The following is a 25,449-nucleotide window of genomic DNA, read 5'->3' on the forward strand; positions in this document are numbered from 1 at the left end:
TTATAGTTCTCTGCTCTTTTCTTTGTGGTGTTTTATGGCTGGCTTTATTGTGACACAAAAAGCAATCTCGTAAGCCACTCGAGGAGGTTTGGCTGGAGAGCTGGGTACAAATCCTAAAAACAAGTAAATAGAATTATTCTGAAGATTTCACAACAGGTTCCCCCCCCCTCGTTCTCTCCTTCGTCTGCCTAAATCCTACTTCTTCAAGCAGAACTTGCCACAAAATTGTTGCTTGCCTATTCAGTTCTGCATGTTCTTGCTTCCTTTTGTTTTTCAGCTAGCAGCTTATTTACATGTCTTCAACTCAAAGGCTTGTGTGTGTGTGTGTTTCATCCCTTAACTCGCTTATTTTTACAATCTCCTATTCCCCGAAGGATGTTTTTTAAAGTGATCTGTAAGCTACACAGCCTCTGTGTCAAGTAACAACTTTCCAAATTGTGTCATCAAATGAATGTAATTTTTTTTATAGCTCCCAAAGATCTCTATGCGATCTTCTGAATAAATACTGACATGAATTTGCATCAAAGGGCTCTGTGCATTGTAGTGCAGCCGAGTCCCTTGGCTGTGAATTGTACTTCATTGGTGGTTTAAGTTGACCCTGAGCAGCTCCGTCTATTATGGGGCAAGGACAATGTTCAGCAGCACATCCTGTCAGAACTGCAGGGCAGTATTTGTGGATAGCACCTACTTATGAAATTAACAAAGTAAAGTGGGGTCTCTGAAGAGGAAGGGAACCATTTATTGCGGCTGCTTTGAAGTGCAGCCTTTGTTTGCAGGGAAGATAAATCTACACATGGATCCAACCAACACACGCGGAATCAATTTTAAACTGGAGTCAGTCTTTGAATAGTCCAGTGGCTATAAACAATTGAAAAGGAAGTGTCCCTGAGCCACTTTTAATTTTTACCCTTATATAAGTAAAAGCTATTTTCTTCACAGGCTAATTGTAGTTGAAACTGAAGCATGCCCTTTCATTTTTTTAATTCAGAATTCCAATAAGTTTTTATAAAGCAATTAAACTAATGACTGATGCTGTATAATAATAACAGCTTGTCATTGGCATGATATCCAGGTAGTTGATTTTTAGCCTCCTACTGCTTAAATTTCCTGCCAGCAGCTGGCCAGAATATCTGACTTGCCTTTTTTTAAATTACTCATCCTTTAATGTGTGGCAAATGGAAAGGCTACTTCCTTTTTTCTGCTGCACTAGAGAAACCCCAACAGCAGCCAGGAAAACTTCCATGATGATGTCACTATGCTAAGGATATAAGATATAATCCCAACTGGGTGGCGGTGAAGCTCACTTTAATGAGATGCCATACTCCTCCAATTGAGGATGTGATGAATTTGTTGAAATGCCACCAGCATAAGCCGAGGCAATTGTCTTCCTTGATTGCTCCGATTTATATTATCTTGTAAGACTGTCAGGATACTTTCTGAACTGTTCTTAAGAACTGCAAAGGTGGCATCTGCTGTCCAGAAAAGCTTTTCCAAATAATAATAATAATAATAATGTTCTTTCAAATGATACATAGGCCTCTGTCACAAGATGAAATAGCCCAAAGGCGTGATCTTGTAAGGCGACGACATGCTGAGAAGTTAGCAGCAAATCAGGAGCAGGAGTTGGCACAAGAGACGAATGGAGGAAATACAGCGGACCAAGTTCTAAAGACAGGTGAGATGAAACATATGCCAGGGAAGAAGATTCGGTGGATGTGTTTGATTCATGATCGGTGATGAAGTGCTGCTGATTTTCTCATTCTAAATAAAGCGTGGCAGGTCAGCCTATGGGCGAGATCAGTCCACCAAACCTTTGCCTCTAGCCTTCCCAGGCTGATTTTGGGCGAAGAGTACAGAACACCCATGGATTTTCACCCCAGTAGTGGCACTGGGCTGGGTAGAGAAGATCCATATCACTCCTGCCCCCTGCTCACTAGATGATTGAACAGAGGAAAGGCATTTGGATTCAAATATGCTGGCATTTTTATCCAGTTGATTGGATATTGGCATAAGTTGGGTTTGTTGCATTAACGGCTGCAGGTTACTGTAAGCAGTCTTGAGTGCAAGATGAAGCGGAATAGAACTAGAGAAGTGAATGTTTGCACCTCAACCCTTCCTTAGGCGATGATCAACCACCTACAAGTCGAATGGAGACGATGACCCTGGCTGCTGCAAAACGGGAAGCCGAAAATAAGGACGCCTTTGTGGCTTTTGCAAGGGTGTTCAGTGGAGTTGTGAGAAGGGGACAAAAGCTCTTCATTCTTGGACCAAAATATGATCCTGCTGAGTCGTTGCACAAGGTAAGCCCTTATCTCACAAAGTGTGCTTTTGAAAAGTTCAATCTCCTACCCCACCCAGAGATGGACAACTTTTGGAGGTGGGTTGGTGGGTGGAAACAGATCTGGCCCGGTGCCTTCAGCTGCTGATCACACTCAAGGTTTTTTGCATGCGTGGCATCCTAACTTCTGCCTCATTTGGCTCTTGTTTGGGTCTGTTTGGAGCAAACATGAACCTTACCAGCCACACTCTCCTTTTGTCTTGGGCATTAGCAGGAAAGTTTCCTATAATTTAGCTTGGCATTGCCTGTTCGGGGAAATAATAATAATTGGGAGATTTGTGGTATTCCATTTTCTTTACTTCTGAGAACCTTGTAATCAAGCTTTCTCTTGCAGCTTAGAATGTAAAGGAAGAAAGTGCTCTTGTTTATTCTTAATGTTGCCTTTTTGTTTTTTTCAGAAAAATGTGTCGAGAACTTTTTTTCTAGAACAGTATCCATTACTGAGTGGCTCTTTTCTCTCCCCTTCCCCATGTTTATTTCCTTATTTATGTGGGATTTGTATACACTTAATAGTAAAAATCTCCAAGTGGTGTACATATAATAAAATACACATAAGAATTATTGCTGAAATTCAAAGTTGGAAGACGAGTCAGTCCTAGCTAATCAAGATATAAATCAAATAAAGCAGTTAAAGAACATACATTATAAAATTTAATTACATACATTTCAATTTGGCCACAGCTTCCTGTAGGATGTTCTGCTGCTGATAACCTGCCTTCAGTGCCTCATTTGACTTGCTGCACTTTAGAAGATCTCTACCTATTAATGGGGAGAGGACTTGAGGAACTACACGAGGTGCCTTCAGGGAACGTGCTGGGTGAGCATACATTTAATTGTTTTCATTTTGTCTTCCTGTGCTATCATATATAAAAGATGCATTTCTTGAAACATGCTAGCCATTGCGCCAGTGATGGGCAACATCCTTATTTCTGAAGGCTGCATTTGAAAATACATTTATTTATTAAATTCCTGTACCCCCCCCCTTTAGGGATGCGGCTGGCACTGTGGTCTAAACCACAGAGCCTAGGGCTTGCCGATCAGAAGGTCGGCAGTTCGAATCCCCATGATGGGGTGAGCTCCTGTTGTTCGGTCCCAGCTCCTGCCCACCTAGCAGTTCGAAAGCACGTCAATTGCAAGTAGATAAATAGGTACCGCTCCGGCAGGAAGGTAAACGGCGTTTCCATGTGCTACTCTGGTTCACCAGAAGCGGCTTAGTCATGCTGGCCACATGACCCGGAAGCTGTATGCCGGCTCCCTCGGCCAATAAAGCGAGATGAGCGCCGCAACCCCAGGGTCGGCCACGACTGGACCCTGGTCAGGGGTCCCTTTACCTTTACCAGAACAGCTCCCCATAGTATAGTTTACAGGGACCCAAAAATAATAAAATCCATCTAGTTAAAAAAATAACATAAAGGAAATGACAATATGAAGTAAGAACCAGCAGTTTGATGCCAATATTAGCAAAGGACACCAGTAATCTGGAATAGAATGAGAAGCGACTCCATGGGTCATCGGATCGTATGATGCTGCATTTCTTGCCCCTGTCATGATCACACCATTGGATCATCCAGCCCAGCTTTCTCTAAGCTGCTGCCCTCCAGATACTTAAGCTCTCATCATCCTTGACTGTTGGTCATGTTGGTGTCCAACAACATATTCTTGGGTAACTCTTATTCTGTTTCACCGACTGCCATCAGTTATTGGATGTGGGATCTTTGCCTTGCAAATCTGTGCTTTACCACTGAGCAAGGCATGCAGGAAACCCCATGTTCAGCACCTGTCCATTTAAAAGGATCTTTAGCAGCTGGGCTGGGACTCTTGAGGAGAACCAATGCTAGCCAGAAATGACAGTGCTGAATTAGATGGACCAGTTGTTTGGCTCCATATAAGGCAACCATATAAGGCTGTTCTCCTTAGTCTCTTTCTTAAAGCAAGAATACACCCAGACCTATTCTTCTGAACCTTTGAACTCAGAAAAGTGGATAGGAATGATTTTCTATCATTCGTATGCATAAAGAGGGAATAATAGTTTTGTCTTGGTAACTTTGTCAATTGCTCATCTATTTGACTCTTCAGTATCCTGTGATGTGTGTGTTTTCATTTTTGCACCATGAACAACACCCAGTGCCTGAGAAGTTCTGTATAGTCATTAACCACAGAGGAATTGGAGAGTTTTCTAAATTTGGTTAGATTTTAGCACATGCACTGGTGGTGACATTCAAGTAGATATCAGTTCTTAACATATTTAAAATATGCTGTGTTTTTTGTGACCAACATTAATATTACATATTTCCAGAAATAGATATTTATCTCCTAAAAGATGTGGGAAACTAAATTTCCCCTCCAAATCTTTGTTTACCATGGAAACTTAAAATCCCTTCCAGATGTCTTTCCCTAACTCATTTGATTTTAAAATGCTGCCTCAGAAGCCATGTGATATTCATTTCTTTTCATCAACGTTGGTAAAATGACAAATATCGGCAGAGCTCTGTTTTATCAAAACTGGTTTTGATTAAGCATTTTGGGATAACTTTTCTTGCCTTTTTAAATAAATTTCCTGTGTCCTGATTTCTTGTATGTTTAGTTTCCATGATGGCTTAGATCTGTAACTTAGTTTTGTAAAACCTGATAAATGACAGATTCTTCATACTTGATTCTCCAAAATGCCAAGTTTTTAAAGGCTGACCCTTAATTTTACATTGCATGCCTGCACATGTTTACCTTGCCGTACTGAATGCAATTGGACTTGCTCCCAGTGAGTGTGTGTAGGACTGCAGGTTTAGTTGCTTTAAAAGAGGTTGCTAGCACCACACCATGGAAGCTCTCAAAAATATACATCATCTGAATATAAACATCACTGGCTTAGGTGTAATTAACCCCCGATTTATCTTACGGTTGGTATGATTTTTATTGAGAGCTTTGTGGTAAGATGAATTTGATTCACACACACACACACACACACACACACACACACACACTAGAAGGTTGCTTAGGGGCCTAGGGTACTTGAAGCCTGTATCTGTTCTGAGTCCTGTTGTGATCAATGTCTGAAATTGTTCAACACAGCACACTGTACTACTTCATATTGCAGGTGGGAAATCACATTTTTTGAATGCTTCCCTATGTAAAAAGCATCGGGGGAGAAGAGGGTGGGTTAAATTTTGTGTGTTTTGCATAGGGGAGAGGAGGTATTTTTAAAATGGTATCTCCTATCTGCAGTTGTCGGTGTTATAGTTCAAAGTTCTAACATCTCAATCTTCCACATCTCTAGACTAGACTTGAAAGGTGCCCGTTTCAGCTACAAAGACGCAGTGTTTTTCATTGGATAGGAAGAGTTTTTAAAAATACACTCCTGCAAAATATCATGCCTACAGCTAACACTTCATTCAGTAATGCCCCAACAAATGTAATTTTTATACATCAGCTAGCATTTTAAATATCGGTAAATAATTTTCAGTAATTGTCAGGGGATTTTATTCTGCATCTTTTGTTCTGATAAATTTGCCACAAGCTTCAAGTAAAGCGGAAGTTGCTATGGTGGTAAGAGGCAGGGGACCTTATTTGTACTAAGCTGAGATTCTTTGAAAGCAAAACTAAACTCAGCAGACTTCTTCTTGGGCAGGCAGTGGAGGGCAACGTGCGAACCCAGTTCTTTGCATGGTCTTGTGAGCTAAGCCATGCTTTAGCACTGTGCACAAACATGCCCAGAGAGGTGAAGAAAACATTTAAATGTGGTTGTGTAGAAGCAATTCCTAGGGCTGGCTCTTTTGTGCAAAAATTGTTGCTGATTTGCAGCAGCCACAGTTGTGGATGGGCTAATTCACACATCACAATCCCCACCTAAGTGCAAAAGTAACTGTAGATGGCTTTGGGCGCCACACCTGATGCTTGTATTTTTAAATTTTGTGAACCAGCTCCAAGGCTCTGTGGTTTGATAGGTTCAGCGTTTAACACAATTTAATGCCTTAAAAAAAGAAACAAAGAAAGAAACCAGGCCATTGGAACAAACAAATGCCATGCAGTTGGCAATTTGGTTCAGGGAAAGATGCCAAACATCTTTGCCCGAGGTGCATGTGTATATTAAATAGTCTTCTAAATGTAAACCATCTGTAAGTGGTGAATTTTTTTCCCCAAGCGGAATTAAAAGCCAACCAATGAACTTTGGGAAGCTTACTGCTGATCTGGTATCAGATTTTGAATAGAAACATTTGTTTTTCATTGTGTTTTAATATTATTTGGGTTTTGTATTCTATGGGTTATAAGGGATCCAAAGCAGTTTCGAATTTTAATTTCTTTCTCATAAGGTATGTTGTAACCTTTAAGTGGTGTTTTTGTATAGAAAGCCTGCATCTCCTTCCTTCGTCTGCCAAACGATATTCTCTTTTTCTTATACACAGATTTCACAGTCAACCGTATACAGCATCTTTTGCCAACCTGGCGCCCTTCAGATTTGGTCAATTACAGCTCCCATTAGTCCCAGCCAGCAGTGCAGCGATGATGTCTAGGGCTGATGAGAATTCAGTGCACAGAATCTGTAGGGCCCCAGGTTGTTGGCAAGGGCTGCAGTAGGGTGTGACAACCTTGGGAACTGACTTTATCTATTTAAAACACAAAATGCTAGACTTTATACTCATGGAAAAAAAGCTTGAAAATGTGCAGATGCCCATTGAAGTGTTCCTTAGAGCTTCCATTAATGAGGGATGGCTCCATATATATTCATTTTTCACATACATATCTGCCTTGTACAGCTCTGCTACCCCTGCTCTGCCGCATCCCTGCTCCATTACTTGCCTCCTCCTTTGCCCTTTCCCACCAGCCATTGCCAAAACACTAATGTCCTCGAACTTTTTCCTCCCAATGTTGCAATTGGAATAAATCATACCGTTTTAGCATAATCCAGCAAAAATTGGCACGATGCTTTCATCAAGATACGGCATAGGAATGTTTTTGGAACATAAAACTATTGCGGTGATTTGGCCAAAAATGTCTGCCTCCTTTATCAGGGTCTATCTTGTCACATTCTCTGTAAACTGCAAAATTGTAAATTCTGCTCCATATCAGTGGGAAACTGTGTCGTCGTGATTTGCAGCATATTCTGGTTACACTCTTTTTAGAGATCTGCCACTCTTGGAGAAATTTTATATTTTAAAAACCGTTTTACGGGTCAGAACGTTGTTGATGTGCTTTGATGTGGGTTATTGCCAAAGAGAGTCTTATCCCTGAAACTAGTGTGGCTCTATCTGGTACATATTTTGGGGTTATTTATTTTAGAAAAGTCTATATTTCCAGGAGTAGAAACAACTCCCGGTCATTTACATAAAGAGAGGCATACATAACTTGAGTTTGGGCATGCTTCTGGACTCAAGCCTGACCATAGATGCCCAGGTTTCTGCGGTGGCCAGAATTGCATTTGCACAGTTGAAGCTAGTGCACCAGCTACACCTGTTCCTTGAGATTTCTGATTTGACCACAGTGACACATGCCTTAGTTGCATCCCAGTTGAACTACTGCCACACGCTCTATGTGGGGATGGCTTTGAAAGGTGCTCAGAAACTTCAACTGGCTCAAGGAGCTGCAGCCAGATTGTTGGCTGGGGCTGGTTATGGGGAGCATACCACTCCCTTGCTGCAACAACTCCAATGGCTACTACTCTGTTTCCGCGCACAATTGAAAGTGCTGGTTATGACCTAGGAAGCCCTGCGTGGCTTAGGTCCAAGCTATCCGAGAGACCTTTTTAAAAATGTATTTGCAGTGGTACCTCGGGTTACAGATGCTTCAGGTTACAGACGCTTCAGGTTACAGACTCTGCTAACCCAGAAATAGTACCTCGAGTTAAGAACTTTGTTTCAGGATGAGAACAGAAATCATGTTCCGGCGGCGCAGCGGCAGCAGGAGGCCCCATTAACTAAAGTGGTACCTCAGGTTAATAACAGTTTCAGGTTAAGAACGGACCTCCAGAACGAATTAAGTTCTTAACGCAAGGTACCACTGTACTTTGTATACCGCCCTTCATCCTACGATCCCAGGGCAGTTCACAACAGATTCCTTCGTATGAACCTGCCCTGGTTGTGAGATCTTCAGGGGAAAGCCCTTCTCTCTGTCCCACCACCCTCACAGGAAAGGGCCTTCTCGGTGGCTGCTCCCAGGCTCTGGAACTCCCTCCCTAGAGAAGCTAGACTGGCTCCCTCCTTGCTGTCCCTCCAGCAGCAGGTGAATACCTTCTTGTTCCAGCTGGCTTTTGGGAACCAACTGCTTTTAATGAAAGGGCTTGTGCTGGGCTGTTTCGTATTGTAATTATTTGTATGTTTTAAACAGATTTTATATATGTATGTACAGTGGTACCTCGGTTACTGAACGAAATCCGTTCTGGAAGCCCGTTCAGCTTCTGAAACGTTAGAAAACCGAGGCTTCCTATTGGTTGCAAAAGCTTCTTGCACTCAGCAGAAGCTGCGTCACATTCGGGTTCCGAAAAAGGTTCAAAAATGGAAGCATTTACTTCTGGGTTTCAGCGTTCAAGAACCAAAACATACGACAACGGAGGCATTCAGGAACTGAGGTTCCACTGTACAGTCATACCTCGGAAGTCAAACAGAATCCGTTCCGGAAGGCTGTTCGACTTCCGAAACGTTCAGAAACCAAGGTGCAGGAAGCTCCTGCAGCCAATCGGAAGCCGCTCCAGACGTTCGGGTTCCAAAGAATGTTTGCAAACTGGAACACTCACGTTTGACTCGCAAGGCATTCGTCAACCAAGGTACGACTGTATATAGTTTTAATTCTCTTGGTGTTTAATTGTTTTCAACTGCTGTTTTTTCAATGTTTTTCACAGTGATTGTTTTTATCTGTGAGCTGCCTTGAGTCCTATCATGGGAAAAGGTGGGGTATATATTAATATATAATAATAACTGAACCAATGAGTAAACCAGTTAATACTAGTATCTGGTATAGTACATGGCAGCTACTCTTGGGTTGCATGCTTCCCTTGCAAACATGAGTGTTTTCCCTCACACATCTCCATCTGGGGGCTGCCCTGTGTTATCTAATGCCCAGATATGTTCCCTGTCCTTCGACCTCCTGTGTGTATTGGGGGGGCACCTCCTTCAAGATATTCTCCTTTTAAAATCCCACCTGGTGGAGGGGAGGAGAATCTGATCTCCGAAACGTCTAACGGTTTAGTAGGAATTCTCACTACGACTACATTTTCATACCAAGCCTATTAAAATATCTAGACATTTCCATACAGCCTTTCTCAAAAACAAATTTAAGCTTGTGCAGAAGTGTGGAATCTGAAACGCTGATAGGCAACCCAGATATCAGACCAGCAGAGTGTTCACTGACAATGTATAGCTTGCTTGTAGCTTAAAATGTCTAAACTTCTTTCGTAGAGTTAAACAAAGGGGTGTGCTGGTACCCAATAAAAGCACATTGCAGTAAATCATTTAGAACAGTTATCCACATTAATTGGAGCTGGATCCTACAAGCTACTGCAAAAAAAGTAGGATAATAAATAGCCTGTGCTTTGATTTACATTTTTTAAATCCCTGTTTTTCCAAGGAGTTCAGGGTGGTGTGTGGGGTTTCTCCCTCCTAATTTTATCCTCACAACAACCTTGTGAAGTAAGTTATGTTGGGAGGGACAGTAGACCAGGGTATTACAATGAGCTTCACCACTGGGTCAAAGTGAGTGGGGAAACCCTTTCCTCTCTTACTGCCACCCTTCTTTCCATTCATTCTCTCTCTCTCATGCACACCACCTATCTATTCCTACAAATGTGAAAGGTGCTAAGTGGTTTGTATGTAAAACTGAGCCACACTGTATTTAACAGGCCAAAGATGACCCAGCCACTTAAGCATGGCTTATTAAGCACAAACAAATTATACTCGTAAACCATGGTTTGCTGTAGATTTATAAACCTTGTTTTACATTACACCATGGCTTAGTGTTATGTGTGAACCTGACCCTTAACTCCATCTCTTCATTATTACAAATGCAGTCATACCTCGGGTTGCAGAAGCTTCAGGTTGCGTTTTTTCGGGTTACAGACTGCCAAAACCCGGAAGTACCGGAATGGGTTACTTCCGGGTTTCGGCGGTCGCGCATGTACAGAAGCACCAAATTGCAACCCGCGGGTGCGCAGACGCGCCGCTGCAGGTTGCGAACGTGCATCCCGCACGGATCACGTTCGCAACCCGAGCATCCACTGTATGGTATATGTTATTCACAGGGACTTTGCTGTATGTGCCCTCTAAAACCTTTGAGAATGAGGCGTTAACCAGAGATAATACTTCCTGCATCAAAAGGGAAAGAGGGGGGAAAGCCTGTAGGCCAGGCATAGGCAAACTCGGCCCTCCAGATGTTTTGGGACTACAACTCCCATGATCCCTAGCTAACAGGAGCAGTGGTCAGCAGTGATGGGAATTGTAGTCCCAAAACACCTGGAGGGCCGAGTTTGCCTGTGCCTGCTGTAGGCAGTCTTTATATCTTAACCACAGCTAAGCTTAAGAGCAACCCAGCCAGATGGGTAGGGTATAAATGTTTGTTTGTAGCTACCTTAGGTCTGCACCTACCTTAGAAGGAATTAGGAACTGTCTTCACCTGCACAATGTTTTTCTTTCAGAATGTGAACATTCTATTTCAAGCAGAGCCCCTGTTGCAAAACTTTAGCAGCAGGGCTCCAAAATGCCAGATGTTCTCTATAGAAATGGGGAAAGTCGGGGGGGGGCAGGGGAGGTTATTTGATATGAGAAATGATTTCTCATCCTGCAAGGCAGAAAGAAGTATGAGAGAAGTAGAGAAAGGACATGTTTCGCAACAATTGTTTTGATACCTTCATGGTTGAGAATCAGAAGAACTCATAATTCGTCCTCTTTGTCAGAACAAAAATAAAATAAAATAAATTGGGCTTGTAAGCTGAGCGGTTGAGCAAGGCCATGCTTGCAAATTGGGAGAAAAACAGGAAGCTTCTGTGTGCATCTACTTGTTGAAAGCATTTTGGCCTGGTACATCTATTTTTCTTAAATCCAAATGTCAAAAATATCATCTTCTACATTAAAACATTTTCTGCATACAACATTAATTTTAACGTCAAAGGGAAGCTTGGAGCTCATTTAGTTCCCAGCATAGAACCACTGGCTTCTGTAGATAAAAGGCCAGAAACTTGCTTTTTAATTATTTTTAACATCTCGAAGTTTTGAGATTCTCAGGGAGCTGAATTCTGTGCCTGCTGCTGCATTTATTTTGCTTTTTCAGCATTCCTGCAGAATTGCACCCTATTTTGTTTACTAAATTTGTACCCCAATTTTCCTCCAAGGTGCTCAGAGTGATAAGCACCCTCACAAGAACACTGTCAGGCAGTTAGATTGAGACACAGTTCATGACCCATGGTTACCCAATGAGTTGCATGGCAGAACAGAAATTTGAACACAGGCTTCCCCAGTACTAGAACTGCACTCTAACCATTACACAGCACTGCCTAAAGTCACACCGAATCAGACCACTTTGTCCACAGACGGACAGTTGTTTTCAAAGGACTCAAGACAGAAGCCTTGTGGTGTTTCTAACCTGGATTAAACCTGGGATCTTCCAGGTACCACCTATATGTTGTACCCTTGAGCTATGAACTCCTCCCAAGACATTTGCCTTTTTCACAAGAGAGAATGGACTGCTGAGACATCTGTGACCGGACAGACACATCACAGTGTGAAAATTTTAACTGCTTGAGCAGCAGTTCTAACCTTGTCATGAGATACTTCAGGGACGCCTTGCAGGTGCCCAGTTGATTTTTTGACACTCCTTCAATTTCACACTGCTGATCCCCTTGATTTTCAAAACAGCTTGCGGCACTGGAACACCGGATCACAAAGTCTAAAATCTTTTGGTTTCCAGAATCATGGCGGGGCCATTTAGAAGTGAGCCGCCGTATCTGCGTCAGGAGTGTTTTGTCCTTTCTTAAACTGTTAACCTCGGCCATGGGTGCGTAGCTATAACCACGCCTAGTAATTGGGCAAGCATTACCAGGACACTAAAAAAGTACCGAAGGCAGACATGCGTACTTGTTTGCTCGTGTAGCTGCTTTGTCTAGGAATAAAAAGCTGCAAAAACCCAGAGTGTTAAGGCAGCCCTGAACTGCAATTAGATTCTGTATCACCTTTTCTTGTTAGGTGTGCTTGCGGTGTTTAGTACGCTCCCTTTTGCAGTTGGGCATGCCATAATACATTCCACATTCATCACAGGCAGTCTTTCATCACAAATTGCTTTGGGTTTCCTTCTGACAGTCGGGGATCCTTTAGTAAGCAGCCTCCACTTAGTGCAGAAAGCAGCTGTAGGCATGAGTGCCGTTTTAAAATGGCTTTGCGGGATCGATGCCAACCTGTGAGCATGGCCACTTTTATATGAAAATCTAGGAACAGTGCTCTTTGCCACACAAAGCACACACACACACCTTGCTTTTTACTTCTGTGTAAACCTTCAGACTAATTTTGCGCTCTCTGACTCGGTAGTTAATTTTTTTATTTTCAAGAAGCCAGCTTGAAGCCATTCCAGCTACAAAGAGCATCTTTGCTCAGCCTGCGCTAATGAACGCAGGAGGGCAGCCTTTCTCAATGATGTGCCACACAAAGAAGACAGAGCTGTGGAAACAAAGGAGGCTCAAATGTTGGTCTGCGATTCTGTAAAAGGAGAGGGTGTGTGTGTGTGTGTGTGTGTGTGTGTGTGTGTGTTGGCAATTGGTTACAGAATGGAGAGAGATAAATTAAACATTGCTTTTGTTGTGCTGTCAGTATCACAGACTTTAAGCTTCATAATTGCCTTGCTGGTGGTGTGAACATCCTCCGTCAGTTCGCTGCCAGCGCTATCCATCCTTTGTCTCGTTTTGCTTTGCTCTTCCAACTCATAATCTGTACCTGGCTGTAATCTGTTCATAAAAATATAAAAAATTATCACGTAGGTGTCAGTTTCACCTTTCATCTTTGGCAGCTGACACTTTGTGAGTGTGAATGTTTAGGCTGCTGACTCTTCACTTAGATTTAGATTGTCCTTCATTTGCTTGCATGGCCAACAAGTGGGCTGTTCTCCGCTGCATTGCTTGCTTTGTATTTGCGTGCCGAAACAGTTATATCTAGTGAATCTGGAAATGCATGGTGGCTCTGCCTTTTTATTGCATTTATATCCTGCCTTTCCTCAACAAAATGCAAGTGAGTGAGTGAGCATGCTTGGGGAGAGAGAGACAGACAGACAGACAGACACAGACAGACAGACAGACAGACAGACAGACAATAGAGTTCCCAGATGGTCTATCCAGGCACTGACCAGACCCATACAGCTTCAACAATATTGCTTTCATAGAATCGTAGAATTGTAGTTTTGGAAGGGACCACAAGGCTCATCTAGTCAAACCTCCTGCAATGCACCATATTTGCATTTTGTATTTTTTAAGAGCCTTGCTGGGTCAGATGAAAGGTCCAGCCTAGTCCAGCATAATTTCCCCCTTCCTTCTTTTGAAGTAGCTGGGCCACATAAAGCTGGGAGCCCCGCAAGGAGACCATGTAGACGCCAGCCCTACCCATTGCTTGTCCCCAGCAACTGGTATCCCGAGGTATCCTTGAGACCACCTCTAGTGGGTGTCCAAGTTGGGCATTTGCCAGGGCAGAGCAAGAGCAGCAGAGGGTCCTGCCATTTCCACTTAGCATCCATAAAGCAGGGACAGCCTAAGGAAACTCTTTAGTTTGCATGTCCCACCGCTTCCAGGTTAGAGGGGCCCACGGAAGGTGCCGTGCCCAAGGACCCCCAAATTCCCAGAGCCAGAACCGGGAATAGTACAGTGGTGCCTCGCAAGACGAAATTTATTCGTTCTGCGAATTTTTTCGTCTAGCGAATTTTTCGTCTTGCGAAGCACGAAATCCCATAGGAATGCATTGAAAATCAATTAATGCGTTCCTATGGTCAAAAAAAGTCCAAACAAAGCCAAATTTGGTACAACAAGAGTTTATTAAGTGCTCTTTAAAGTCACACATACTGTAAAGAGCATTTCAAAATTCAAACCCAGAATTTTTTTTAAAAAACAGCAGAGTGGCCCAATGGTCACAGAAAATCATAAAAATGCAGAAAAAAATACAAGCTTCCAGATTCTTGCAAACCCCTCCCCAACTGTTCCCCCAGCCACCCAGCACACAGAAATTCAAATCCAGAATTTTTTTAAAAAAACAGCAGAGTGCCCCAATGGTCACAAAAAATCATAAAAATGCAGAAAAAAAACACACAAGCTTCCAGATTCTTGCAAACCCCTCCCCAACACCAAGTCCTTGAATTCCAAACACCCCAACCCAAAATCCAAACCCCCCAAAAAAAGTTTTAAAAGCTTAACTTACCAAATGGCTGCAAAAGAAGTTTTGGAAAAGCTTCAAAAATCACCAAAGTCTTTAAAAACCTCAAAAAAGGCTACTATGTACACTGCGTTCTATGAGTTGCTCCTCGAAGTCAAGTCGCAACTGTATTAACGGTGTTAAGAAAAAGGAAACAAACTTGCAAGACGTTTTCGTCTTGCGAAGCAAGCCCATAGGGAAATTCGTCTTGCGAAGCAGCTCAAAAAACGGAAAACCCTTTCGTCTAGCGAGTTTTCCGTCTTGCGAGGCATTCGTCTTGCGGGGCACCACTGTACTTTTGAACAAGATTGCATTCAGCATCATGGCTACTGTTAGGATGATTATTCTGAATTTGTCTAATCCTCATTTTGCAAGCATGGCTGTAGCCCTTTTGCCACGTGTTTGTGGCTGTGAATTCTATTAAGTTAACCATGTGTGTCCTGCTAAGCTACATAAGATCGTACATTTTAAAAGCAATAATAAATTGCATACAAATGATATAAGAATGTGTTACGTGCTCCACATTTTCTGCAGTGGTATGTGGAGAGAAAACTTTTTCACACTGCGTTATGAAAAAAAGAATGGTTGTGCCTCTTAAACTACAGTGGTACCTCGGGTTAAGTACTTAATTCGTTCTGGGGGTCCGTTCTTAACCGGAAACTGTTCTTAACCTGAAGCACCACTTTAGCTAATGGGGCCTCCTGCTGCCGCTGCGCCGCCGGAGCACAATTTCTGTTCTTATCCTGAAGCAAAGTTCTTAACCTGAGGTAATATTTCTGGGTTAGCGGAGTCTGTAACCTGAAACGTATGTAACCCGAGGTACCGCTGTATAGTTTCAGGCAAATGTCCAAAGTGGTGCTGATCACGTTTCACAGTAGTCCTATCCTAGCAATTTCATCGCATAAATGGAGTAGCAAGTATTTTATTATATTCGGGTAGTACCTAATTTCTGTGTATAACCTTACTGCTTAATATCAGTGGACATGAAATTTGAGAGCCCTTGAAAATCAGTAGAGCAGTACATTTCCCATCCCCAGCAGAAGCTGCTCATTCTGTAACTCTGTCACAGCAGCCCATATTGTTGGAATAACTTAGCTGCATATTTGTGAATCAGTTCAGTTGGGGGGAAATGGAAGAGATGGAAATCAGTTATACTGAACACTGTCTTAAAAGGAAGCAAGTACATTGTATTTTTTTTATATAAAACAAAAAACAAACAAGAAAGGTGATGGGATGTTTTCTGCCATCCTAGGTCTCATTTGCTAATTGAAATCCAACCTAGGAGTGTGTTTGTGTGTGTTCTCAAAATAGCAACAGCTGTCATTCCAAAACTACAGCAAAGCATATTTTGTTCTTTGGATGTGTAAGAGAAGTTCCCTGCCAAGGCAATTCAAATTCTGCACTTAAGCAAACCCTCAGTTCTGCCACCTGTATAAACTATGCAAATTCAATAAATGCATAATTTATTTGCATGGTTCTGCCTTTTTATTAGTTTTGCTTAATTCAGATTTTGTTAGTCATGGGAGAGGGGAAAGGAGCTATACAGGTCACTAAAAAAAACCCTTTCTGCTCTCCATAAACCTTTATTCTCGTTTCAGAAATCTCGTTAGGCAGTTGCCCATATGCTTTCAACCATATTTTCATAACCATAATGGCTATAAATTTTGCTCCCTTTGCCCCAGATTTACATGGTGTTCGTATCACCACCGAGTGCCCATAGTTCAATTCTGTCCAACTTCAAAGTTGAGATTGGTGGATTGTCCTTGACCTTGTGCTGTGTTTCAAAGATAGTGTGATATCAGGAATATGCCCTTTGTGAATACCAGGACCCTGCCCTTCAACCAACATTTGGCTACTACAGCCAAATACAACTTTGCATTTATTGGTCATTCTTAGGGTGCCAGGGAGTAGCCAGCCCTGCAGAAGATAGGGGTGAGAGAAGAAGGTTCAGAATTGTTACCCTCAGCTGGTAAATCGTATGTGCTAGTGACCTTTGTATTTTCTTCCTAGATAAAACTAGGCCTGTTCACTTCTAATTTAAAAATTACCAAAAATACTAAACGAGCTCTTAACACTTTTTAAACACATATCCTAACTGCAGGAATACTCAGTGAGAGTACCAACAGAAAAAGAAAAAAAGTCCCAATCGGGTACTGTAACAACAATGACCAATTTGGGATTTGATTGAAGAATTTACATTATTGTGCCTCTGAAATGCTTTCGTCAGTGATGAATTCTTTCAAAACCTCCACTGATGGTTCCCAAACATGACTCTCCTCTTGCTTCTTCGGGAGGATGAATATCCTGTGTGTTGCTGAGACATCCAAATGGCTTTCAGAACCAGAGTAAATTATGCAAAGTGTATTTGAGGTAGGGCAGCCTTTCTGTTTGAAGACGTCCTCTATTTTGAATGGACTGCCCAGTCAAGGTTTGTTTTAAAGATAAGAACCATAAGAAGGAAGAGCAGGTAGGCTTAGCTCTGAGGCAGCAGACTGAGCAGGAGCATAGCTCACTCAGTTACAGTTTTCCCCACTATGGTGAGATGTATGTTTATTTCAACAGACATGTTTCTCTATGTGCATCTAAACCTATGTGTGCTATGCAAGAATCATGATACAGGAAAAACAGTGAAGCCAGCCAATGCCTTCACATAGCTCCATCCTTATTTCAGACATGGTTATATTTTGGTATATCATGGTGTTGTAAAGGTAAAGGGACCCCTGACCATTAAGTCCAGTTGTGGGCGACTTTGGGATTGTGGCGCTCATCTTGCTTTACAGGCCGAGGGAGCCGGCGTTTGTTCGCAGACAGCTTCCGGGTAATGTGGCCAGCAGGACTAAGCCGCTTCTGGTGAAACCAGAGCAGCGCACAGAAACGCCGTTTACCTTCGCGCTGGAGCGGTACCTATTTATCTACTTGCACTTTGTCGTGCTTTCAAACTGCTAGGTTGGCAGGAGCAGGGACCGAGCAACGGGAGCTCACCCTGTCGTGGGGATTCGAATGGCCAACCTTCTGGTCAGCAAGCCCTAGGCTCTGTGGTTTAGACCACAGCGCCACCTGCGTCCCCATCATGATGTTTAGCTGGTGATATATCACAGTGTTGAAAACCAGGTATTGTCCAGCCCTAATTGTCACCAGTTTAGTGCCAACACTTACAGTACTGGCATCCAGGCCCATGCAGAGCTTGCCTGAGGCCCAAGCTAGGAGTTTGTTAGAATAAAGTTATAAACTCAAACAAAAAACCAGTTGGTCCCTGGCAGGGACCCCCAGCCAGTTTAGCCCTCTGAGGACCAGAAAATTGTACCTGGCTCCCATCCCTACACCCCCACCCCCTGCTGGCATCTGTAGTAGGTATGTGCAAGTTTCTCATTAGAAGGCTGGGATTTGAAACTGCTGTGATAACTAGATTTGCCATGTAAAGTTCTCTGTTACATTCAGTTACTGTGACGGCAGTTCTATTTTAGTGCGTTTTGCACCTTTCTGTAATTTGATAGAGTGAATTAGGTTTCTTTCGTTTTTTAAAAAATTATTGAATTGATATACTGCCCCACACCTGGAGGTCTCAGGGCAGTTCACAAAAAATATCACAATATATAAAATCAAAATAAAAACACTGGGTAAATCATCCTGAATAAATCATAGTTGTGTTCATTTCTCCGAGTGGTTTTGAGTGTGCTACCAATTGCAGTGGGCAGGGGACAGAAACCTGAGTCACTTCCACCATTCCTGTTGTCACCTGCTAGAATGAATGGTAACACTTTAGGCTGCAGGTGGGGAGAGCACATAGATGGGGGCGGGAAACCCCACAACACTCTCTATACATACAAGTAGTACAGCAGGAAGTGAATCAGTGTGGGACAGCTCTCCCAGATGTGCAGTTTTTTAACTTGTAAGGAGGCTTTTATGTAGAGGGGCCGCCAGAAATGGGTACCCTACTTGTTGTGGTACATCCCACTGTACATGTCGGTCACACATTGCTGCCAGTGAGAAGAGATTATCCCTTCCATAGCCAGGTGGGAGAGGGCTAAACCTCACCTTTCTACAGGCTGCAGTCCTGATAAAAGTTGGTGCGCTCCCATGCCTTAGTTTATGTATTTCAAAATATTTATATACCACTTTCACAACAATATATTAAAGCGGTTTACAAAGGTAATTAAAAGACAAAACATAGGAATAACTGTTTAAGAAAGCAGGTACAGGCCAGTGCTTGAGAACTAGAATTCCCTCTTTCAGATCTCAAACTTGTGGGTCTTGCCCCCATCCCTGTTTGTAACGTAGAGATGTTAAAACTAGCCTAGCTTTCAGGATTGCTGTAAGTAATTTTAGTCTTCCCGTGAACATATGTCTATGTGTCTTGAGCACTTGCTCCATATTTGTCAGGAAGGATAACTAATCCCAACAAATATTGAAAGGGGAATAAATTCTGGCTTTATAACATGTGCAAAAATCCTTTTGTGCAGAAAACGATCTACACAGGCTTTGGGCTGCTGACTTTCATAAGAAAATTCCATGTGAGCAGCTGTATAAAATCACTAAGGCCTAGCGCAGGTGTAACATTTTCCTGATAATTTAACCATTGTTAGGAGAGAAGGGATTCCTTGCATGCTCACACTGTCCATTCCCTGCCCCCTCAGCACAGACCCCCCTCCACTATTTCCTTTTCAGCATATTGCTCATGCCTGCACCAAGGTATTCAGAATTTGTAAACCAGCTGATTCAGGGTTTCTGGGTTAGATTCAAGCTCTGGTTTAAAATCAACCTTGATTAGCATTAAACTTGATGCAGATGTAACGTTCTACCTGGTTAACATTGACAAAAGGAAGATAGGATGGTCACATCCAGGCCATACTTTTAAAGCACATTCAGCGCATATGGCTTGCCCCAGAGAATCCTGGGAACCGTAGTTTAAGGGAACTGGGAAGTGTGGCTCTGCAAAGGGTAAACTGTGTGGGAGCCCATCAGCCTTCTGGGACATTCCCAGTGGTTTAAACCCTTAGTGAAATGCTCAGGAAACGTTCTGACTGCAATAGGAGGGTCCAAATAGCATCAAGGACTTTCTCTGCCCGTGCAACTCATCCCCTGCCCTGGATCTGCAATTTGGAAACATCTGCACACATGCATTTGTGTCCACCATTCATGCACACGCTTCATTTTTAACCATGTCAGCTTTAAAATAAGCCTGCAGAAGCCTCATCTAGAAGCCCGCAGACTGTATGGCACTTGGTTTTCCTCGTTAACCTAAGTCCCAAAGGCTGGAGTGACCTCAGAGATTATGTGGTTTTGGCCTCATCACACCGTTTAGAGGAAGCCGCTGGCAGCAGGCAGTGTTTTGAAAAGCTGTCGTCCTCTTTGGCGTGAGTGCGCTTGCCACAAGCATTTCAGGGGCATGATGTAGCTGAATACTGCCTCCCCAGGGCATGGTCTGACTTTGATCATACAGTTGGAGAGCAAGCCAGGCAGATACATCAAAAGTAGGAGGCAATAAGAGTGCAGAACATAGGCTTCAAGCACCACATTTTAGGTTTTTTCTTCTTCTCATCCACACTTCCTTTCTTTTAAAAAAAAAAGAAGGAAGAAAATGGGGCAAAAGTGTTAGAAAACAACCACCAATATAACTTTTATATATATATATATAAATGGATTGGTTCAAGCTAAGACACACCATCCTTCACAAATTTTCTACCACAATATAATAATGCACAGTAGAAATAAACTACTGATGTAGTGATGCGGCAAGTGCTTTCTGCAGCCTCTTTCAATATATTAGGTAAATCAATTTTGTATATTTTTACAGGTGAGGGGCAGAGGGACTCTGGTAAATTGTGGCTTTTAAGACTGAAAACGTAATGCTCCTTTTCTGAACTCTCAATCCTCATTTTGCTTCTTAACTGCACTTTCTGATTAAACTCAGCATTTACAAGAAAAGCAAGAACATTTGTTTGTTTCCTAGCTGGTACCATGGCTTCGTCATTGGCAGTGTCAGGTCTGTGCTGCGGCTCTGTTAGGAAACATTTGGCACCCTCCTCAGGTCTGGACCTTGGCAGGTGCCCAACAGTTTTGACCTGCTCACAAGCCCTTCCCTCACCCATGCCCTTCTTTGGCCTGCCTCACTTTCCTGATTCACTCACTCACTGGTTCACTACAGCCAAAGTTTACATCGGTGTTTGAATCAGGTAAACTATGGTTACTCCCACCCATCGTTTTCTTCCAAACCATCATTTCCAACCAATTTGCATTTAGTATTTATTCTTTCTTAATTGATAAAATTTTGTGTGGTATCCTTTTTAATATAAACTTCAATAAAACTATTAAAACAAGGTATTTCCGTTTTGCTTGCCTCATGGTTGTGAAATGGCAAAGGAGTTTTTTATTATCGCTTTAGACTGGGTGTGAGTCAGAAAGCTGGCTTTGTTTGATTCTGTGAACTTTTGATGGAGCAAATGAAAGAAGAGGTGTGTTTCTCTTGTTAGGAATGGTTGCTGTGCTTGGTGTCAACAGAGTCCAGGCAACTTGGATGCTTTGCTGGGTTTCACGAGGTTGAAAGGGGCACTGCTAGGTTCAGAGATGTATAAAGCAAATTATGTACACTAGGGGTGGCCAACCTGTAGCCCTCCAGATGTTGGATTACAGCTCCCATCGTCCCTGACCACTGGCTATACTGCCTGGGGATGATGGGAGTTGGAGTCTAACAACATCTGGAGGTCCATGGGTTAGCCACCCACCCATGGCATGCACTTATACTAGCAAGCAAATCCCATTGTGTTACAGAACTTAATTCTGTGCTGGTAGTGGGCCCTTGTCATTGAAACTCACTTCTGATGGATGGCTTGGTTTTCTCCTTCCTAGCTTCTCATTGGCTGAGCTGCTCTGATGTCACCAATCAGGTTGTTTGGGTTTGGCTCATCTCAGGCAGTTAAGCTCTTAAGAGGGACAGTTTGTTTGTATATAGTGTCTATTTAGAGCTTTGGAATCAGAATTCTGGAACCCTGTGACATTTGTAAGTCCAATAATGGCTTGTGTGATCACTTCTCCCCCATATTCATTTAAAAATATTGATCTGTTCTGGCATATTTATGTATTGGCAGATCTGGTGATAAGAGCTGGGCCAGCATTTTCATGTTTTAAACTGTAAGCCTCCCCTATGCACTCCAAATATTGTGGAAACCCAGCTGCTATAAAGCAAGGAAGTGTATTAGCTTATCTGTACATATTGATTACACCCCGGCACTTGCTGCAGCAGTGAGGTTTGTTTTTTAATATATTAAACTATATTAACCCATTGGTATTTTAAAAAAATATTTTTATTTTCAAATATATATGAACAAATAAAAAAGAACTGGATGTACAAAAAAACCCCTCAGTATCTTTCTTGGAGCTCATGGTTGATTCAGACGAAGGGATTTCAGTGCAGAAGTTACATGCTCATGGATCTAATGTTTGCAAAGGGCCAACATGATAAAGTTCAGTCCATGTTGGCCTAAGCTATGTAGTCATTCAGTTCCTTCCAGTGACCACACAATTTAGGCCTGCCAAATGCCCTGTGCAGAAGTCGATGGACTCTTGCCTTTACACTAGTGGTAGGGAACCTGTGATTCATCATTGGTTGTTGGATGCCCAGCTCCCATCAACCCTGGCCAGTGGTCAGGGGTGATAGGGTTTGCAGTCTAACGATATCTGCAGGGGACAGGAATTTGTTCAAAGTAAGCCTGAGAAAAAGGCTAATGGTGTTCTAGGCTGCATCAACAGAAGTATAGTGTTCAGATCAAGGGAAGTAACAGTACCACTCTATTCTGCCTTGGTGACACCACACTTGGAATACTGTGTCCGATTCTGAGCATGACAGTTTAAGAAGGATGTTGACAAGCTGGAACATGTGCAGAGGATGGCAACTAAGATGATCAAGGTTCTGGAAACCAAACCTTATGAGGAAAGGTTGAAGGAGCTGGTTATAAGATACGATAGGTAAAGGGACCCCTGACCATTAGGTCCAGTCGCGGACGACTCTGGGGTTGCGGTGCTCATCTCGCTTTATTGGCCAAGGGAACCGGCGTACAGCTTCCAGGTCATGTGGCCAGGATGACTAAGCTGCTTCTGGCGAACCAGAGCAGCGCACGGAAATGCCGTTTACCTTCCCACCGGAGTGGTACCTATTTATCTACTTGTACTTCATGTTTTCGAACTGCTAGGTTGGCAGGAGCAGGGACTGAGCAATGGGAGCTCACCCCGTTGCAGGGATTTGAACCGCCGACCTTCTGATCAGCAAGCCCTAGGCTCTGTGGTTTAACCCACAGCGCCACCCAGTTCCTCATAAGATAAGATAGCCATCTTCAGATATTTCAAGGGTTGTCACTTGGAAGAGGTAACAAGCTTGTTTTCTCCTGCTCTGGAGGGTAGGACTTGTACCTACGGCTTCAGGGTACAAGAAAGGAGATTCCGAATACGGTAAATATCAGGAAGAACTTTGACAGTAAGAGCTGTTTGACAGTGGAACCAACTCCCTCAGGAGGTTGTGGACTCTCCTTCCTTGGAGGTCTTAACGGAGAGGTTGGGTGGCCATCTGTCATGAATGCTTTAGCTAAGATTCCTGTATTGCAGGGGGTTGGACTAGATTACCCTTGGTGTCCCTTCCAACTCTACAATTCTGTGATCCTATGAAAATAACCCAGCGTGGGGTGCTACTGAATGCTGTCATCTCTTCGTGAGTTCAAACAGTTGTCGGCAGCTCTGGTTCTGGAGTAAAACTGAACCCACAGTAAGTGACTTTTACAGCTGGGCCTTCTGTAGATTGCATCTCATGGTTAATTTTTTATTAAACATGTTCTCCTCTAGAGCATTCCTGGAAGGGAACTGGGGAGATAAGTGGGTTGATGCCTTATCTTTACATACGCGCTCCACTGTTCTTTGTCTTTAGTTCTTTGTATTCATTTAAAAGGCTGTGGTGTCTGCTAGGTTAGCAGCATTACAGCACGACCTGAAGTTGTGTTTTAAAATGGCTCTGTCGCGGTGATAGCTTTTAAGGCGAGTGACAGATGGACAGTCCAGGCTTTTTGCAGTCTTTAAAGATGGAGGAGCAAACGACAGAATTTTCTGTTGTTTGGGGGAAAGAAGCTGACATCTGGCTTCCAGTGTTTTGCTCCGTCTTGGAGGAGATGCTGCCTGGCTGCTGTTTCCTTGTGGCTGACACATGACACCCCTTTTGCAAAGCTCGCTGTTGAGTCAGCAGAAATACTAGCCAGACACATCTGGCTTCGGAGGAGCCTTTGGTGACAGCGAGGCAGTGAAACAAATTAAGGTTGTGTGAGCACTAGGAGGTGTTTGGGCCACATGCTGCGTGGGCAAGAGGAAGGCGGGGGTGCCCCTCGCACAGCCTTTGCCAGCCAGGCTCATCTCCAGATGTTTTGGACTACATCTCCCATCACACGCAGCAAATTTACCCTAGCAAATGAGGCCACGATTAAGAAGGTCAGAAGAGGGTAATGGGCCTCTCAGGATTCCCCACCTTAATTGCGCGCTGAGGAATTGGCAGAAAACATTATTCTTACTTTTTGAAATTTGTATGCCACCCTTCATCCAAGAGACGCAGGTGGCGCTGTGGGTTAAACCACAGAGCCTAGGACTTGCCAATCGGAACGTCAGCAGTTCGAATCCCTGCAACGGGGTGAGCTCCCGTTGCTCGGTCCCTGCTCCTGCCAACCTAGCAGTTCGAAAGCACATCAAAGTGCAAGTAGATAAATAGGTACCGCTCCGGCGGGAAGGTAAACGGCGTTTCCGTGCGCTGCTCTGGTTCACCAGAAGTGGCTTAGTCATGCTGGCCACATGACCCGGAAGCTGTACGCCGGTTCCCTCGGCCAATAAAGCGAGATGAGCGCCGCAACCCCAGAGTCGGCCACAAGTAGACCTAATGGTCAGGGGTCCCTTTACCTTTACCTTCATCCAAAGATCACAGGGCAGTTCACATTTTCAGTCAATTTCTGCAGGTGGCAGAGAGATTCTGGAGTAAAAATGCATACCTGAAGGCGCTTCGCCACCCCCATTATTAAGCCCAGACATTGAGGTCCTGCTCCGAGCGCCTTCTGGCGGTTCCTCCTGTGAGAAGTGAAGCTACAGGGAACCAGGGAGAAGGGAGAAGGCCTTCTTGGTAGTGGTGCCCACCCTGTGGAACACGCCCCACCCCCAGATGTCAAGGAGATAAGAAACTATACAACATTTAGAAGACATTTAAAGGCAGCCCTGTAAAGGGAATTTTTAAATGTTTAATGCTTTATTATGCTTTTGTGTATGTTGGAAGCCACCCAGAGTGGCTGGGGCAACCCAGTCAGATGGGCAGAGGACAAATAATAAAATGATAATGATAGTGATGGTGATTCTCCAGCAACTTTTTGGGGTGGGGTTATTTTCCTTTCTCCCAAGGTTGTTTTTTTTCCCCCCCGGTCATCTCTTTCCTTCCACTGCAAGTGGTGTCAGCAGCCAGCAGCTGTGCTGGCAACCACTTTGCTGCCAACGATGTAGAGTGACGTTCTGGGATGTGGCCAGGCCAGGGCTGGTAACTTTAACCGGGAGGTGAGGAGTACTTGGAGAACATTCATCCTGTTGACCCTTTTCTCAGGAGAGGTGAGAGGAAAACCTCCCCTTTTCTCAGAAATGGTCTTCTGAGAAAGTTCAGCTCACCTCTAGCAGAGGGTCTTATCCAGAGGCTTCTTCCTACTCTTTCCTGAATCAATATTGGCCTCCTCAGTGGGGGCTTCCAAGGTGATA

At 43.4% G+C, this 25,449-nt stretch overlaps 1 protein-coding gene across 2 annotated transcripts in view; it reads left to right on the forward strand.

The window, feature by feature from the left end:
• The window catches only part of EFL1 (elongation factor like GTPase 1), a 72,071-nt gene that overhangs the window by 24,739 nt on the left and 21,883 nt on the right, over positions 1-25,449 (forward strand). For both annotated transcript variants that reach the window (XM_053365552.1, XM_053365553.1), the window contains 3 exons: positions 1,536-1,675; positions 2,122-2,300; positions 3,020-3,155. In XM_053365552.1, coding sequence (XP_053221527.1) covers positions 1,536-1,675; positions 2,122-2,300; positions 3,020-3,155 — 455 coding nt within the window. The remainder of the gene's footprint in view (positions 1-1,535; positions 1,676-2,121; positions 2,301-3,019; positions 3,156-25,449) is intronic.

This window comes from Podarcis raffonei, chromosome 14, assembly GCF_027172205.1.
Source record: "Podarcis raffonei isolate rPodRaf1 chromosome 14, rPodRaf1.pri, whole genome shotgun sequence".
Taxonomy (NCBI): Eukaryota; Metazoa; Chordata; class Lepidosauria; order Squamata; family Lacertidae; genus Podarcis; species Podarcis raffonei.